The sequence below is a fragment of the Denticeps clupeoides genome, chromosome 13 (genome assembly GCF_900700375.1).
Source record: "Denticeps clupeoides chromosome 13, fDenClu1.1, whole genome shotgun sequence".
Taxonomy (NCBI): Eukaryota; Metazoa; Chordata; class Actinopteri; order Clupeiformes; family Denticipitidae; genus Denticeps; species Denticeps clupeoides.
This window is the reverse complement of record NC_041719.1, coordinates 7,000,482-7,018,212: the sequence shown is the minus strand read 5'-3', so window position 1 is coordinate 7,018,212 and position 17,731 is coordinate 7,000,482. Positions and strand designations below refer to the sequence as shown.

General features: G+C 46.5%; 1 protein-coding gene across 23 annotated transcripts in view; it reads right to left on the bottom strand.

Annotated features, from left to right (window-relative positions):
- ptprsa (protein tyrosine phosphatase receptor type Sa) overlaps window positions 1–17,731 on the bottom strand; it is a 159,377-nt gene that overhangs the window by 66,228 nt on the left and 75,418 nt on the right. For all 23 annotated transcript variants that reach the window (XM_029000494.1, XM_029000507.1, XM_029000497.1 and 20 more), the window contains 3 exons: window positions 15,197–15,342; window positions 13,773–13,914; window positions 1,161–1,349 (listed from right to left, as the gene is read on the bottom strand). In XM_029000494.1, coding sequence (XP_028856327.1) covers window positions 1,161–1,349; window positions 13,773–13,914; window positions 15,197–15,342 — 477 coding nt within the window. The remainder of the gene's footprint in view (window positions 1–1,160; window positions 1,350–13,772; window positions 13,915–15,196; window positions 15,343–17,731) is intronic.

Sequence of the window (17,731 nt, the reverse complement as noted above, 5' to 3'; positions counted from 1 at the left end):
TCTCTCCAGTGTGTTATGGGGTCATTGCGTAATCTATTTGCCAAAATGCCATGAGTAAAGATTCAGTAAGGCGTTTTGTACTCTGAGTGTGTCTCTGTGTATTGGAGTATTTTTCACCGTGCATGGTAAGGTATGTAGCGTGATTAAAAAACAATGCTCATTCTGAGACTAATTAACATTTGATGAAATGTGGTTGAAGTGAAGTGCAGACAATGCAGCACATTGGCACTTCAACAGACAGACAGCAGAGCTGCATGACCGTCATTTGGACAGAGCCAAATGCAGAAATGCTTGAAGAAAAGAAAAACACACGGTGGAGACAGGACACAGTGTACCAGACAGACAAGACAACAGCTGGAGGCCAACTCCACCAACACCTTTACAAAAAAAAATTACCCCATTCATTTTTTTACATGCAATAGACAGTACAGAGTTACCATGTGCAGAGAGCGCAACTCCCCCCGCCCCCCGAGGGTTGCCTTCTGTCCTCATATAAAAAAGACAAAATCATTTGCACACTGCAGGTCTCTCCCAGAGCACCACCTCATTCAGCGCTAGGCCCGTGGGGTCCTCCTTCATTCCCTAACCTGAAGAACTGGGTCACTCGGTGAGCTATGCATCATCTGCAACTGCACTGGGGTGCTTCTCTGTATTTAATATGGCTTTTTCCTGAGCAATCTGTACATTTTTCCATTCAAAAAATCTTGTCTAACAAGGCGCCTGCATCTGGGGGAAGGGTCACTGGTGTTTATTATTTACTCCCAACATCCTATATCTGTACAGCCTCAAACCAAATACATTGAACTTCTCTGGTGGTGACAATCTATTGACCCGAATCACCCCTGCTAACAGCCTGGGGAACTCCAATAAAGCCCAGACTTAATTAGATATAGAATTAGTGCAGTATTTTTATGGGGTCTTTTCTTTCAGTAGTCTGTCACACATCCAGTTGCTAAGGCATTGAGAAAAAGGCCACAACCCGCTGATGATTCATGAGTTTCACCAGCTAAATAAAACACTCAACAGTTATGCTTCAATAAATAATAGAAAGGTCAGAACAGGATGTTTTTTAATGACTATCCTCATTTCCAAGAAAAGGGCATCATTGAGGAAAAGAGACTGAAAAGTTGACAGGAAGACGACGAAAGGAAATTTCTTACCTGATCTCAGCTGCTTGATTCGCCCATTACTTGTGCTTGGGTCAACTGGCAGGAAGTCTTTGAACCACGTGATCTCTGGGTCTGGGGTACCACTAGCTGCACATAGCATGGTGGCTGTGCGTGTGCGCTCCACCACCTTTAGCTGGGGACCCATGTCAATGTTGGGGAAGCCTGATGGGAGTAAGTCCTCTGTGAAAGAAAATGAGAGAAAGAATGAGTAACTAGTGTCAGCTAGTGTTTATCGGATTCATCAATCTTCAGATTTCTAGAAATATTTATAATGGGCAGTTAGTTCTTCTTTGGCACAGATAATATATACTGAATATGCCATATACCATAATATATCCATAAAATATAATGAAAGTGACATTTTTGAGCATATCCCATGTGCACTGCTCTTGTAAATATTTATTAAATGCAACCATTAGCAATACTTCAAAATGGAAAAACCCACTGGGTGGGGATATGAAATGGATGTCATAAAAATGACCAGCCATTGCCTTCATCATAGCAGCACAGATTCACTGCATCCTTCACAGCATTTTTTTATACTTTTATTAAATACATTATTTAAAATACATTTTTAATCTCTACTTACATGTTCTTTGTACCTGTACTTCTTACATCGCTGTATATATCTCCTTATATTTTACGACGTAGCAGAAACTGAATTTTCCAGAGGAATCTTCCTGAGGGATTAATAAAGTTCCTACCTTCCTACCAAATTACTCCCAGCACCTCCCAGCATGCAGCGACAGACTTTAGATTTCGTGTTCAAAACCAATAATTTCAGTATTCTGACTAAATAATGTGTTAGGTCCTGGCCTGTGCTGTATATCTTATCAAATATTTTCTGAACAAAAGACAGGCGAGTTGACGGGTTATCTCAAGGAGCTCTAAGCTTGAACTTCTGCTTGATACATCATCTCTCTCTCCCGCTGTCACGGCTGCACTGCAGGCCACCCCAAAAGGGAGCTTCCGCACCAAACGGGCACACACTACCTTCGGATCACAGACAGGACAGATGGATCATCCTGATAGGGAGTCAAGGCACATAAATTTCGTCCCGATATGCCACTGTACTGAATGCTCAGTCAAAACAGGCTGGAGTGTGCAAGAGTTTGGATAATAGTGGAAGAAAAGTGGAAGGAAATTAGGAGGGCAGCATCTTCCCAGAATTAAATGCACAACAAAATTCAAAGTGTCTGAAAGTTGAGTCATGACAACTGGACTTTCTTTCTTTAAGGTAGAGACGTTTCATTGTGCATCCACAGAACTTCAATCTGAAGAACATCACATCTATGAAATTCCAAAAAAGCCTGTACCTGTGATACCCGCCACTTTAGGAAGACAGTACACTCCAGTAAACACACATGAACACAGAATAAAAGCCAAGTTACTTTCAAAGAACACAGAAACATCCAACCCAGATGAGCACCAACACTTTGCCAACTAGGTCAGTGGACAAGAGCCAGTGGCCACCTTCATGGGGGATGGCTGGCACAGACAGTGGTGTGTCAAGGGCACAGCTTTTCACCTTACGCAATCTGGTGCACGTTACAATAGGCCGTATTCACACTTGCTGAGTTTGGCATCGACATCTGAGCCGCCATTCGTTCGGAGGTAGAAAGTGAAGGAAGCTTGGGTGAAAAGAGGACACTGACAAGGAGGAACTCTATGCCAGTGAAGGGGATAAATATTTCACAGTGAGCTTCAGAGAGCAACGAGCACTTGTGCTGAAGCCTCGCCATTGATTATTAAAGAATGCTGATAAATCGTCTCTTTATAGCATGCCGGCCCCTCAGGGCCTGGATCCTCCAAGGCCCAAATTTGGAACATGGCCTTTCCTTCTCTCTCCCTCACATTCTCTCTTTTAGAGCTGACAAATGCTGTAAATGTAGATTGTTTCTGGTACTACAAAAGACAGACCTTGTTCTGCACACATCTGGAGAAGCTCCTTTTGTTGCTCTGGATGTCTTTTACACAGGCTTTGGTCAAGATTGTGTGTGCACAGTGCCAAATAAGGAGGCTGGGACAATGTGAGACTTTAAATACACTGGATAATTCGATTTTTGAATTTAATTAAGCCAAGCAAGCAATATGATTGTATGAAGAGTGTGTGGGAGCCTGAGGTGGGTTGAAATCTAGTGGTGTGGAAAATGGGTTTGGGTGGAGGTAAAATGGCAGAGATGTGTCCACCCCCCTCTCCACCGATGTCATGCCTACTTACTTTTATTCCTAAGTACACTCAAATGTGTCTAAATAGTGCCAAAACAGCCTTCTAATGTGGGGGGAGAGAATGGGAAGAGCATTGGCTTCGGGTCACTAAACGCTTCCACGGGAGGGAGGGAGTGACGGGCGGGTAGCCAATAGGACAAGCCAATACATACACAAGCCCCAGGGTTCGCTCCGCACACTGCCAGCAATCACATTTATGTTTTTCAGCTTGCGAGAGCTCCATGCAACGACAAATACGCCTTGGTCCAAATCGCAATGGCCCTTCACCTACATTGAACCAGCTATGGGTCCACCACTGAGCCACACTGGCCAGGCCCAGACATCTGTGTGCCAAACTATGAAGCATAAACTGTAATTTCAGTCTCTGCCCCTTCTCTGTGAGTGTTTTTCAGAGCGGATAATGTACTGCCGACAGTCTATTGCCACAGATTTAATTAGGAGGGGTTCAAATGGGTCTCCATTAGACAAAAAATGTGTTATTTTCTATGTGCCACCATGTCGTCATTGGTCAAGCATACTCTTCCCTATTAAATCAGTGGGGATTTCAGGTACACCCTATTGTCTCTAAGGCTTTTAGAAATAACCACTCTGCTCATGTCCTACGGTGGACCACCATTACTGATGAGGGAGCCTGTGAAGCGTTCAAGGAACATGGTGTCCCGCTGGGTGACCCTGGCTGTTGTGAGTGGCTGTTATGCAGCAATGATAATGGAGCTGTTATGACAATCAGGGTAGGGAAACATGTTCACTGGTCACTGCCGCCAAACAGCTGGCCCGGCATTCACACACTCGCAAAGCGCTGCTTTTATCCCCGCTTCTTTCTCAACGAGAATGACCATGCTCATTATCCCTAATTGTCTTTAATAGGGGTCTGTTGTTTAATTCCATTACGCAAGTGACAGGTGCAAAGCCCTTAATCTGTCCAGTTGGCTTCGGACCTCGCGCCAACCAAATCTGCACTTACCCCCTCCCCGGCAGCCATGAGACAATTTACCAGATTGCTCCATGATATCTCCCTTTCTGGTATCTTATCTCCCATGTCTGCCAGTCCTGATTGGCGTGGAGAGACACAATGCTAGTAATTATTCACTCATGTGCCCGTTTGTGTCTTCACACACCCAGCAGACTAACCCAGACGTGCAAATGAGGGTGGTCTCTGGCCCCCAAAAAAACGACAAGCCCTCAGAGGGAGCGACCGACAGTGGAGATGGAACTCTCTCCTGACAGACATGGTGGACTGGGAATTAAACGAACGATGCTTGCAATAAATAAATCTCCTCCCTGCTGTGCAGCCGCAAAAGCCGGGCGTATCCTCTATACTTATTACTCGCATTATTATTTTCACTTACTGAAATGATTTAATTTAATCAGCAGCATAATCAGGTTAACTGATTACCCCTCGCCGCAGCCAGAGATGGGGCTTTGGAAAGACGCTGCACGTTAATATTACAGAGAACTCAGTGGGGGTCAGAGAGGCGGGAGGCGATCGAGTGAGGAGGTCCGGGGCCGCTCGTGGCAGGGGGGAGGTGAAGAATGAGAGCGAGTGCGAGAGAGAGAGAGAGAGAGAGAGACAGGCTACTAAATAAATAGACATTTAGCTAATCTGCGGGCCCAGCTGTTTGGGCTCCAGAGACGGTCAGTTTCATTTCCTCTGATTCCAGTGTGAAAGGCGCTCAATTAACATAATCAACCGTCTGATTCGCTATGTTTAGGTGTGTGTGTGTGTGTGTGTGTGTGTGTGAAAGAGAGAGAGATAGAGAGAGACAGAAGGGTTGTGGTCATGGCACATGCCCTGTCACTTTTAGCTGGCATGATGTCATCACACTCCGTCGCACTGCGGCCTGGGATGGTAATCGTGGACGGGAGAGGAGCAGGTCCGCAGGCCGGCAGAGGGACAGATAATGGTCATTATGCAGCCTTCCCTCCACCCGGCTAATCTCCACCTTCCTGCTCCTTCATCATTCCTGGTCCCATTGGTATGCTTCACGCTCCTTACTCCACCAGGGGCGTCATTTCCAACCAAATTTTCAGAAGACATTCAAAAATAAGATGAAGAAGAGAAAAAAAAAAAGTCTAGGGCAGCTAAGATTGCAGCACGCTGTCCAGCAGAGGGGAGAATTATGAAAAAAAGAAAGACAGAAAAAACATCTATGTTTCAGCCAGGAGCAACACTTTATTGCATCTGCTTTGGAATTCAGGGCCATGCTTTTCTCAGAATGAGCAAAAGTGAAAAGGCTGCAAAAGAAGCACACGTACAGCAGCTCTAGCGTTTTTTGGTGAGTTGCTGTTGCAAAGCCTGTCTGAATCTTCCTTCCCCCTCCTTTTCCAAGCTCCTGCCCAACACACACAAATTTGTCTGTGTCCTCCTCAATCTGAAAAATGATGGATGTGAGCTGAAGGAGCCAGACTCTGGAATACTAATCAGGGACGTCAGGGTGCAGCAGGAGGGGAGACATTTGGCTATAGCGCCCTGCAGGACAGCGGCCCCTATCAGGCTCTGGCGAAGCTCCCATCCCACCATCCACCTCCTCCATGCCAACCCACAGCTCCTGATGACAAGTGCCGTGCTATTATCAGGCAGCGTGTGGGCATGTTCACCAAGTTTAAGCATCTCTACGATGACGGGGGCCAGATGTTGAAACCTCTCTCCAGTCACAAGTGTCTGTCAATCCCTGCTGGGTACTGGAAGTGGGTAGAGGGCGTGGCTGCAGAGGAAGCGGGTGAGCCAGGTGTGCTGCTGCCATACAGAAACACAATTCCCGTGGGAGCCATGTGGAATATCGCTCTCTCTCTCTCTCCAGCCACACATCAGGACAGGGACTGAAATACCGAGCCGGAGCTCCAGCTCAGGAGGCTGGAACAAGAGCTGCAGAGGCACTGTTTTAAGGAAGAATGGGACGGAGGAACCTTGATGGTGTGTTTTGCACACGAAACAAGACTGGGCTGGAGAATGCACTGCACTACCATGTCATACCCTGTCTTCTCCCATGCAGTCACAAATGGCTCTCCCAGACATGACTCTCCCAGACAACTCGTACGCATCACCTGCCTGGCAGCGATGCTTAAAAGGAGACGCCTCTTCAGCTAAGTGCACAATACTCGGGAATAACAACTCCGACAAAACTCCTCTCCTTATCACACTTGGTCTGTGTATATTGTCCATCTCAAACTGTACTTCGAAACTTGAATGGTTCTATTTACAGGAATTTTATTGTGAATATACCAAACCCACAAAAAAAAAAAAAAACCTGTTATGATCATGAAAAAAAAGATGTTTGAAACCTTCTATGGAGGCTCCGATTTCAGAGAACTCACTGTTCTGAGACAACAGCACCATGACTAAAGTTCAGAACACCACGCTTCCTGCACAGCACTTCCAACCAAAGCAAATGAAAAATGCATGCCCTAGTGCAGCATAACCTTCAGCAAAACAGAACAAAAGGTCCAACACAGCCGCAACGGGAGGAGGTTACAGCCATTTCAACCTTAATGCTTTTAGATTGGGCAAATTAGCACTATTATCATGGAGTGTGTGCATTTATGGAGGAAAGCACCAAGAAAAGAGTCTTGTGGTGACCAAATGGGAAACACCACAAAAGGCTAATTGCACACTTCTGTCAATTGTCGTTGCAGGCTGTGTATGTATATCTTGCATGAAACTGCTAGTGAATGACACAAATACACTAAAATAACTGGGAATTGTCAACCACTGAGCATCTGGAAACGTCTAGGCTGCTGGAGTAATGGTTAATGAATATCTTTCACTCACTACCTCCAGGTACTTAAGACTCCTTGTACACAGAGACAGAGATCTGTAATGAAGAGGACAGTGGAAAATGAAGGCCACTGCGGTGGCAGAAAGGCCAACATGCCCTTTAAGAACCGCAGAGCAAAATGCTCATTAAATATTAACATGTTAAACATTACACTACCAAAACATGGCTACACCGAGGATCTGGTTTAAGTATGGATCCAGAGACAAGGGAGGGCCAATTCTGTCTGGTTATTCTTCCCATTGGGACAGGCAGCCAACCAAATTCAGCTCCAGGCAGTGTACTTGAACTCTGTGTTCTCAGGTAAATGTCTGCTCACCTGAGAAAATCTTAATGTTTATGCATAAGGGCATTGTGTGGGGCCACCTCCCCCAGCTCTTCTTTATTCATGTCCTGGGTTCCACACAGGACTGTCACTCAGCCTGGTTTCCATGACAACTGAACTCACCCTTTACCTATTTCCCCTGAAGACATTCCACATTGTATCAATGTGAAAGTTTACACCAAACACCTTAAATTGAATGGCGAGGTAATGAATGCGGGTTAAGGCTAGAACCACACCAGTTGACTTTTCTTATTCTTCCAAATAACTGAGGCCATCCAACTACTGGCCACTTACCAGAGGCAGGGTCACCTCCAACACACTGATCTTTCGATTTAGTGAATGACAGCAAGTCCAGAGGACAGCTTATCCATTTATCCTAAATTTCCAGCCAGCAATAAAACAATCAGATCCTCTAAGTCTGACCTAATGCTCCCATCTCCATTTCAAACCCTTTCTCCAGTAGCCCAGAGGACGGGGCATAGGGTCACCCTGCTTCAACAAGCATTACACAAATCAATGGTGAAAGTTAGGAAGGCCAAAGCTTGCCCAGAGAGCCCTACTTTCAGCCATTTATCCTTCCAATGTAACACCCATATGCGATCATGCTTGATTATTGCACTCCAGGTTCTCTGGATCAAAGCATTGGGATTCTCAGTGATTTTCCTTCAGGCACCGTACTTTCTCTCTCTCTCTCTCTCTCTCTCTCTCTTTTTTCTCCAGAGGGACTGGCACGATGAAGTATAAAGAGAGTATAAACAGGGGACACAGAGAGAGAACCTGCAGACATGGAGCCAACCGTGCGTCCCGTTTACCGTCATCACTCGATAAAATGACGCGGCTGCATCGACTGTCCATGTCCATGAGATTAACTCATGGTGCTCTGGCAGAAGCAAGCGATGAAAGACGGAAGGAGCGGGAAGCAACCTTGCATACGCTCACCCAGTGGCAGTGGCGGCAGGGGGGACCTGCACGTGAACCTGCATCTCCCCTATCTGCCAATTATCTGCCCGAGCAAACAGAAAGCGCGTCGAGCGCAGTCATTAGCTGCAGATGTAAACACCAGCGGGCAGAGATAAGGCACGCTAAGCTACTGCTAATGCCACGGTTCTTTTGACAAAAACGGGTTACATAGAGACATGAAATCCATGAATACGATATCGCCATCATTACTAAAAAAAAAAAAAAAAAAAAAAAAAGCCACTGGATAATGGATTGCACGAATCATATGTTTTTTTTTTTTTTTTTTGTCTCTTTGATCAAAACAAAAGAAATGCATTATGCAGCAGGGTGCTACTGAGGCTGGCGGGCCGGGAATTGGCTTGTTTGTGCGAGATGCAGATAACACGGTGGGCAAATACAGCTGGGCCTTTGTTACAACCTGCTCATACCAGAGTCCATCCAATTCAGCCTGATGTGCTAAACTCCTTAGAGAACCCTCACTTCACACCGTGCGTTCTCACTCTGAATTTTTTTTTTCATTATTTCATTTTATTTTTTTTCGCTAATGTCGTCTTCAGTGGCTCTGACTCCAGGGACAGCTAATGGTAAAAGACATTAGGAGGGATGACTGAGCTCATTGCATGTCTTCTATCTCTCCTTCTTTGTTTTGGCTCAGTCAGGAAGCGTGCGGGGTAGAGATAGAAAGACACAATTCTCGGGTTGTTTAACTGATCCGTCGATGTCTCTTCTACAGACAGCTGTTCATGACAGCCAATTAGCGCTGTGATTAATTCAGTCTTTTAGGGTGTGGTGAACCCTGACCCCTCGCCCAGGGCTACACAGGAATCACATGTTGCGGTCCGGAGTTGAGACCATGAACCTCATGTATACACGTGTTTACAGTAACAGTCTCCTTGGCAGGGATCTCTCCCGTGTCCCAGGAGTCCGGGCAATGCCGGCAACTACTAATTACAGGCTGGCACTGAGTCCCAGATTAACCACAGACAGAAGATTATTTGGAAGCCAGGAGGGCACAGGATCGATGGGAACGGAAGACAAAGGTGGCGGGGTGGTGGTCATTAGTCTCAGAGGGACAGACCTAAGACAGAAAAGAAGAGAGAGGGCTTGGTGGAGCCCCTTCCTCCCTTCATCGACGCATCACCCCGACACTGTCATCAATCGGATTGTTAGTTCCACAACCTGCTCTCTCAGCCTTAGGTAAAAATAGTGCCAAAATGTCCTTTTGTCAATAACATTTAGGTCTATTATGTTGCCGCGCATGTCTTTCTCGCTCCTGCACTCCAGTATTGGGCCACAGACGCTGGTAATAGGTGAGGTGAATGATGCGTAAGTGAAAGCACTTTTAGAGTAATTTTATCTTTTTTCTATGCAGTGCTTCAAAGGACAACGCATGCCCCGATGCAGTAGGCCATGTGAGAAGTGTGTGTGAACGTGCATAGCTTAACAGGCCGTCCACCTCTTTAGTGCATTTCCTGGCAGCTGTAGATAACCTTCAGTCTTCTTCTTCCTGCTTTAGCCCTGCACTACTCCTCCTCCTCCTCCTCATGTCCTACTCCCTCGTTCCTCACCCACCCTGTGGATCTCTAATGCATGATAATGCATGATACGTGCAGGGGAAACACACAGGCCGAATGTTAAGCAGCCACACTCTGTTAACCCAAATCATTCACGGACGGCTCTAAGAACACCCACAAACCCCTGGGGCTGGGCATCCACTTTACTCACTCTTCCGGTCAGGAAGGGAGACAGACAGATGAAAAACGATGCATGGAAGACACACAGATGAGGAAAGCTTGGAGTCTGGACACCTTGCCAGGCCACCCCACACTGTAAAAAGTTAACTCTGGCTAAACTTACAAAACTTATCATTGACGTAATGGAAATAAACCAGGTTAGAGCAGGTTTGATTGGTTTATTTACATTACGTCAATGCTACAATATTAGGTGTGACAGATTACTTAAATTTTTTTAGGTTTAGCCAGTGTTCACATTTTTCAGAGCATTTCCTCCTTTAATCCATATATTATTAATGGTTAAATGTAATGTGGATTGCAATAATTCAGTATAACAATATAATTTCTAAAAAATGATGATGCCACGGTTATGTCAACCATTTTTTACTATACATAGTTTCACTATACATAGAAAAATAAATTTGGTACAACTGTATACCTGAACTGAACCAACAATGGCAGTGTATTTAAAAAAAATCTACCTTGATACTGAATAGAAACATTGTAATTGTATTTTTTCAAGTTTATTGCAGCCTCTGACCTCTCCGGCTTTAGGAACATCAGGGTATCCACTTTCTCTGATACAAGAACTAGAAATTTTCTTTTGGTTTCTGATGAGTGGACAGCAAGAGTCTGTCATGGCTTTTTTTTTTTTTTTTACAAAATGGTGCCGTTCGGAGGTGGTGATAAAAGTGGCTAATGAAAGGGCTGCTTGGCGCGCTGAGGGGTCAGAGAAGTCCAATTAAAAACGTGCGCCGGGCAGCGGAGCGAACGCCGACTCGTCCTGGAGGAGCGCAGCCAATTACCAGCCAGGCTGATCAAACGCACATGAGCCGCGCCGAGCTTCCAGCCTGCCATCTTCCCTTGCTAACGAGGTCCCCGTGCCCTGAGTTTAGCAAATATACGGTCACACTACCGAACCCCAATCACACCATCCCTGCTAAAGAGAGAGAGAGAGAAAGAAATGGATGGATGTATCCATGGCGGTGGTTGAGATGAAGAAAAAGAGACTGAGAATGGAGATGGATGGATGGACCTTGATTGAGAAAAAGAGTGGAACAGAGAAGAAAAGGGGGCAGAAATACAGAGAGAAATGAATAGAACGGATGGAAAATGGGAAGTGCAATGCCATCTTGCATTGTGTCCCTCTCTCCGGGTAAAAGAGGTCACATGATCCCTGTGGTGTTAAACCTTCAGAAGGCTGGACTGGGGTAAAAGTGCCAGAGAAATAGAGCTCTGAAAGGGACTTTGCAGGCACTTACAAAAAAAAAGACCAAATCATAAACACTGCAGAGAGTCACTTTCTCATGTATTTTTCTGCTTCCTCCTCCTCAGGACTAAGGAAGAACGCAGGGACGTGTTTTCAAAGCAGCTGGCACACATTCGGCATTCCGCTCACAGTCCTGAGTGCAGCCAGCAGGCACATAAAAAAAGGAGATTTACAGCAAAGCCAGCCCGCTGCCGTTGTGGATGACACACCCCAATAAGCCTTGGGGAAGCTGCAGGAGTTCAGAGCAAGCGCGACCTAAGTCAGGGGGTTAACGGCCGACGCCCTCAAGGACCGTTTACACTCACATGTGTGTGAGTATCCTAGAGCAATGACTCTCGAACCATATAACCAAGTGCCACATCTGTGACCTAGCAAAGGTTTTTTTGCACAGGAAGAAATTTGATTCCTAATATGAATATTATTATATAATACATATTATTGACACACAGCAGCTGGTATACCGCTAGTGGTAACCTGATCACCAGAGTTATTACCTTCAACCAATCAAAATAAACTTCATAAAGGTATGCTGATTTGTACAGTCAGTGGCTTTCTGGGGCTGAAGTAGGGCTGCACAATTCATGGAAATATACTCACGGTCACGATTTAATTAAGGTGATCGTTGGCTATTTTTTCATTTAAATAACCAACCACCAGGGGCGGTTGTGCGCACAACTGCAAGAAAGTGTCCCTCACTTTGAATAAGTTGGCAACCCTAATAAATATATACACCATGGATATATACACTAGATGTCACATTCAACCTCTCAGTGTGTATCAATACTGGCGTCATATTTGGACGAGGTTCCAAAATCATTCAGTCACGAAATGCTGGACTTTTGCATTACGTTCGGCTATAATGAAGAGCAACCAAAGAATCAATGCATAACATTGCATGAGTAAGATTTTATTTGATCATCTTTCATTTGTTAAGAAAATTTGTGTTCAACAAATAACGTTATTCATGTTACAGACCAGAACATCTGTCTTCTCACCCCCACCTCATAGGAAAGGCACAGCTTCGGTTCTGACACCTCTATATATTTCACAGTTACTTCATTATCCATAGTTCTTGACTAATCTGAACAAAATGCCTCTGTGTATGGACCTGCACTCTCTATATTTACTTTTTCCCAAAATGAACAGGAAAATGGATATTCATCTTTCATATTAAATAAAACAAAAAGTCTTTTCATAGTGACCTTCAGGTGTGACAGGCTGTTTTTTTTTTTATTGCAAAAAAAAAATCTGAAAGCCTTGTTCACTTATTGTTTGTTTACAATAGAAAGTGCAATAAAAATGTGGTTTACATAAAATAATGAATAATCATGATTAATAATGGTGATTACAATATTGATAAAAATAATTGTATCTATCATTTTGGCCATAATCGTGCAGCCCTAGGCTGAAGGGTAAACTGGGACAACAAATGACCCTTTCCCACGATATTGGAGTGTTTATGTGGTTGACTGCAAAGCAAGAATCAGTCTGGAATTGGCTGTGTGCGCACGTCTCTCTCCAGCCCAGCTTTCCCACTAACCCTCTGCATCCCACACCTGGCCCTGCCAGGCCCCTCCCCTCCACAGCTTTCATCCAGCCTCCACGGCCGCCTGGGTCCTGCCAAAGCCTGGATTTTCTTGTAAAACTGGGCAGCCTACAATATCCCTGCACTCAGCCAGGGCCGCTGGAGCTGCCAGGTCCGACGTTCGGTAGTAACAAGGCAGATGGCAGGGGCTCGGCACAGAGGAGCAAGGGAACCGTAGAGGAAAGGAAAAGAGAGGGGGGAAAATAGACGTGTTCACCCACACGCTAAATCCGGCGAGGCTGAGCAGGTGAAATCTCTCCAACCCTTGCCAACAGACCCCTGCGGTGGGGTTGGGACGGGACCTGCGGCCTGACCAGCTACCTTGCTGTGTCTCTATAGTGACGTGCTTGGCTTTTGTGATTCGGTGTGAGGCTAGTCATTATGGGATGGGCACAGAGACTTTGCGGTCATTGTTAGGCAACCACCGGGCCACAATGCCTCCCTCATGCTGAGCATTCAAGTGTAAACAGGGCAGCTCTGCCAAAGATCATGCCTATGCAAGCCAAAAAAAAAAATAAAATAATAATAATGGCAACAGTTTCAGCTGGTTCAAACTAGCTCAACAATCATCTGCAGTCTGATGGGGTTTTTGCTCTTATTTAGCAATCAGCCTCTCGTCTTCGTAAAGTGATGCTAACTGTGGGCCTACAGGCCTGAAGGCACAGATGATCATGGTCACTGCGGAATAAAAGTGTGTTTTGACGGGAAACGACGCGTCATCCGCTCACCTCTGCTGATCGTCAGCTTGGCGTGGACGCTGGTCTCCCCCTCGCTGTTCTCGGCCACGCACTCGTAGATGTTCTCGTCGCGCGGCGCCCGTAGCGGCTGGATCCTCAGCACTGCTCCTGCCCCTTCATCGAACTCGATGGTCTGGGTGAGGGAAAGTACGAGTCAAGCTTTGAGTAGGAGATTTATTTTAGCAGCGAGCTCCGCCGAGGCTACAAAAATAATGAACAATGAAAAATAAATTCAAATGCTGTGGGCTCGAGCCTCGCTGGCAGCAGCACCGAAAAGCCAATCCTGCGAAATCATGTGCACAAGTGTTTTTGTCAGCAATGTGAAATAATTCTGCTTACAGCAATCAGTGTAATACCATGCGAGTGCAACCTAGGAGACACGTTCGTTTTAGCCCACGGGGGGAAGGCGTTAAAATACAATACGCACATGAATCAATGGCGGCTGACAGAGAGAAAACGTTGGCCTGCGTTAGCCGGTGGCTCAGGCTGTTTCTTCATGAATTTCCGGGCTAAATGCTAATGAGGAGCTGCGCCGCCCGCGCAAACTGGCCTATGAGAGCGGGTCGATATCAAAGCGACGACCGGAGGAGATACGAAATTGCAAAATGGCTCTTTTAAATGCAGGAAAGATGATCATTTGAACCAGGGTTCAACGCCCAGCTTGAGTCCTCGGACCGGCGTGATGCGCTCGCCTTTCCCCCCCCGTCCCGAGCAGCGTGCTGTAAAACACGGTTAGCGCGAGCTAGTTTTAATTAAGGCACAGTGAGCATCAATCACGACTTTACAGCTGCCATCTGTTCTCCGACAGCGAGGAGCAGCAAACAAACATCATAAATAAGGAACAGCTTGTTCCCGCATTAAACACGGTGATCGCTCCGCGAGAGGCCTCGCCGAGCGTGCCGAGCGCCGGAGACACCCAAGCGGGCCCTGGCCTTCGACCATTCGCTTTCATTCAGTACAACCGTAATCAGCAGCTACTTGACACCCTCCCTGCAATAAGGGTTCTTTCACAGTGCGACCGCAGCTACAGCTCACGGCTACACAACAGACAGGCCACTTCAGAAGTCTATTTCCACAGCAGCCGTTATTAGCTGAAACTCAACAGCCATCTTCAACATGATGAGCTGCTGATTCGATGACCAGATTCGACCAAATCTTTGCTTAGTAATCCAGTGGTGTTGTCACTAGTTTATGTAAGACGCTTGCACATTACTGTTGGACACAGTCAAGGACCAACAGACTGTGGCCTCTTGGAGCAACAAAGTTAAGTGAGTAAAACTCCAGCTGAGGGCATGTTGGTTGACCAGCAGAGCTCTAATATCACCAATATTGCTTTGGGCATAAATTGAGCACAATATTGTTATAAAGGGAGCATGTTCTGGAGTAATTCTGGGTTGTTCTCTTCAAGGCCTTACCTCAATACGCTGTGAGTTCACCCTTTTTCCTTTCTTGTTCCAGGATACTTTTGGCTTGGGGTCTCCCGTAGCTTGACACACAAAAGAGACCACTCCCCCGGATACACCAATCATGTCCACAGGAACTTTACTGAAGGTCGGAGGTGCTGTAAAAGAGGACGAAAAAGTCATTATGGGAAGAGCAGGGTGCTCATAACAGAAAAAAAGACACATAAAGGTAATTAAATCGGTGTTCACATACAAAATACACACACACACACAAAAAAAAAACACATCCACACAAACTTCTCCCTCGCTGTCTGTCTCTCTCCATCTCAGACTTCGGCTGCACAATAAATGTCAGCCCACGTGCTTGGAACCCAGCAGCGTGGGCTGCGGAGACCGAGCGAGTGTGGCTGCAGATTCCTCCAGTGTGTAATGAGATGTGATGGCACTTTACACTACATCCACCAGCCATGGACCGGCTCGTCCCGTACTAACGTGCGCCGGGGGAGGGGGGCACCCATATATCAACATGGCGGTAATTACTCTGCAGACAAGGCGCACGCTGACGCCGCCATGAATTATTTAATGGAGCAATGAATAATAAAGCATCCGAGCTTCTGTCTCCGTTCTTATGCCACCTGAGTGCATTCCAGAACCCACACACGTCCCTCTGCCAGCGCGCCGGCCGCAAGCAAATCACAGATGAGTGGAGGGACAGCGGGAGAGGGAAGGACAGACGCCCTGCCCGTCTCGGTGCCCACTGAACCGCCGCCCGGAGGAAACAAACGCGTGAGCGAAATCCCCGTTCGGCGTCAGAACTCGCTCTTTTGCCGATTAGAATTACATTTGCAGAGCGATTCGATTCATCACTTGACTAGATGCTCGCGCCCGACAAATTTAAAACAATAAAGCCCGGTTTACCCGCACGCGCTGGGGCCGCAGCTTCTCGGCTCGTCTTTTTAATGGGCAGAAGGTCAGGCCCAGGCGCGGCATGGGAAGCCGCTCTCTCGGGGAACTTATTAAATTCAGGATGCACGGATACGTGCGGATGATCAAACGGCCAGCGAGCACATCAGATTAATTATTAACAGTCCGTGGGCAGGCCCAATTCTCTGGGTAGCGATAAACACACATGAAGGAGAGTTCCTGCATTTATTAGGGACTAGGGAGGAGAGAGGGAAGCAGCCCGAGGACAGCGGAGCCGCGCCGACAAAAGTTCCACTTCGACTACGCGCCCCCCCCGAGCTCGCGAACGCGCTCCCACCCGCGCGCCGATGAGTCAGGCCATCAAACGTGACCACCTGCGTCTTTGATCCCGGAATCCTCCGCAGCGGCAGGCACGTGGAGCCCCCCCGTCTGGGAGAGGTGGCGGGGGTTCCGCATCACGGTGGACCCACGGCGACACAACAAGCAAAACCACCCGGCCCACATCGTTCCGCCGTCTAACCAACGGTCGAGCGCAAGAAGCCAGTTCTTCAAATAGACGTGTTATTGTTACGTAAGCAACGTGGCTGACTATAGCTGCATGGATCTTGATAAAATTAGATTCACTTTGTTGGAAAGTATACAATGATTTTCAGGGTGGATTCTTCTCAGCAGACAGAAAAGCGGAGTGTTACAAGCAGTCTAGGGTGGTAGTACCCTAGTGGGTAACACACACGCCTATGAGCCAGAAGACCCAGGTTCAAATAACACTTACTACCATTGTGTCCCTGAGCAAGACACTTAACCCGAAGTTGCTCCAGGGGGGACTGTCCCTGTAACTACTGATTGCAAGTCAGTCTGGATAAGGGTGTCTGATAAATGCTGTAAATGTCAAAACCACAGAACAATGATTCAAAAACTCAACATTTTGCAATTGCACTAAACGTGGCTCTAACTCCGTGACAGCAACTTGCTCACATTGTATGTATATATGTTCAAATATGTACAATTAATGCATAACGTTTGATTGGATTTGGAAGTGCAAATCAAGCTTTTCAGACCAATTTTGCCCACATGTCAGATATTGTTCAGTGCAGACAGCCCAGGAAATGTGTGGATGTCCAATATTCAGCATAATAGACGAGTTACAGGTTGCATTTATGAGATGAAATGACTCCCTGGCAGCCTCTTCCTCTTCCTTTACTCTGCAGATCGAACGGGGAGGGTGGTGTGTACAGGAGTCAAGGGGGCAGCGATCTGCTCCAGATTGCTTTAGATGGCCTGCTGCTCGCTTGACCTGGTCACTCCAAGCACAGGATCATAGCGCTGCCAACCTGCCCTGAAAACGAACAAGCCGTCGCTGGCCAGGCTACAACCGGATACCTCAACCTCAGCAGTAAAACCCCGGAATAAAGGGGTTGAAAAAAGAAGAAGATGAAAGCAAGCACATGGGAGAGGAATAAGATGCGGTGCAGTGTTGCAAACCCCCAAGTTAACCAACACTTGAAAATCTGATGAATGCTTCCAAGCCTGGGGCAATGTTTACACCCAGCAGAGAACTGAGATGTTCAGATCCGATGCAGAGGCAGGAAAAAAAAAAAAGACACCAACAGCCATGGGATCCAG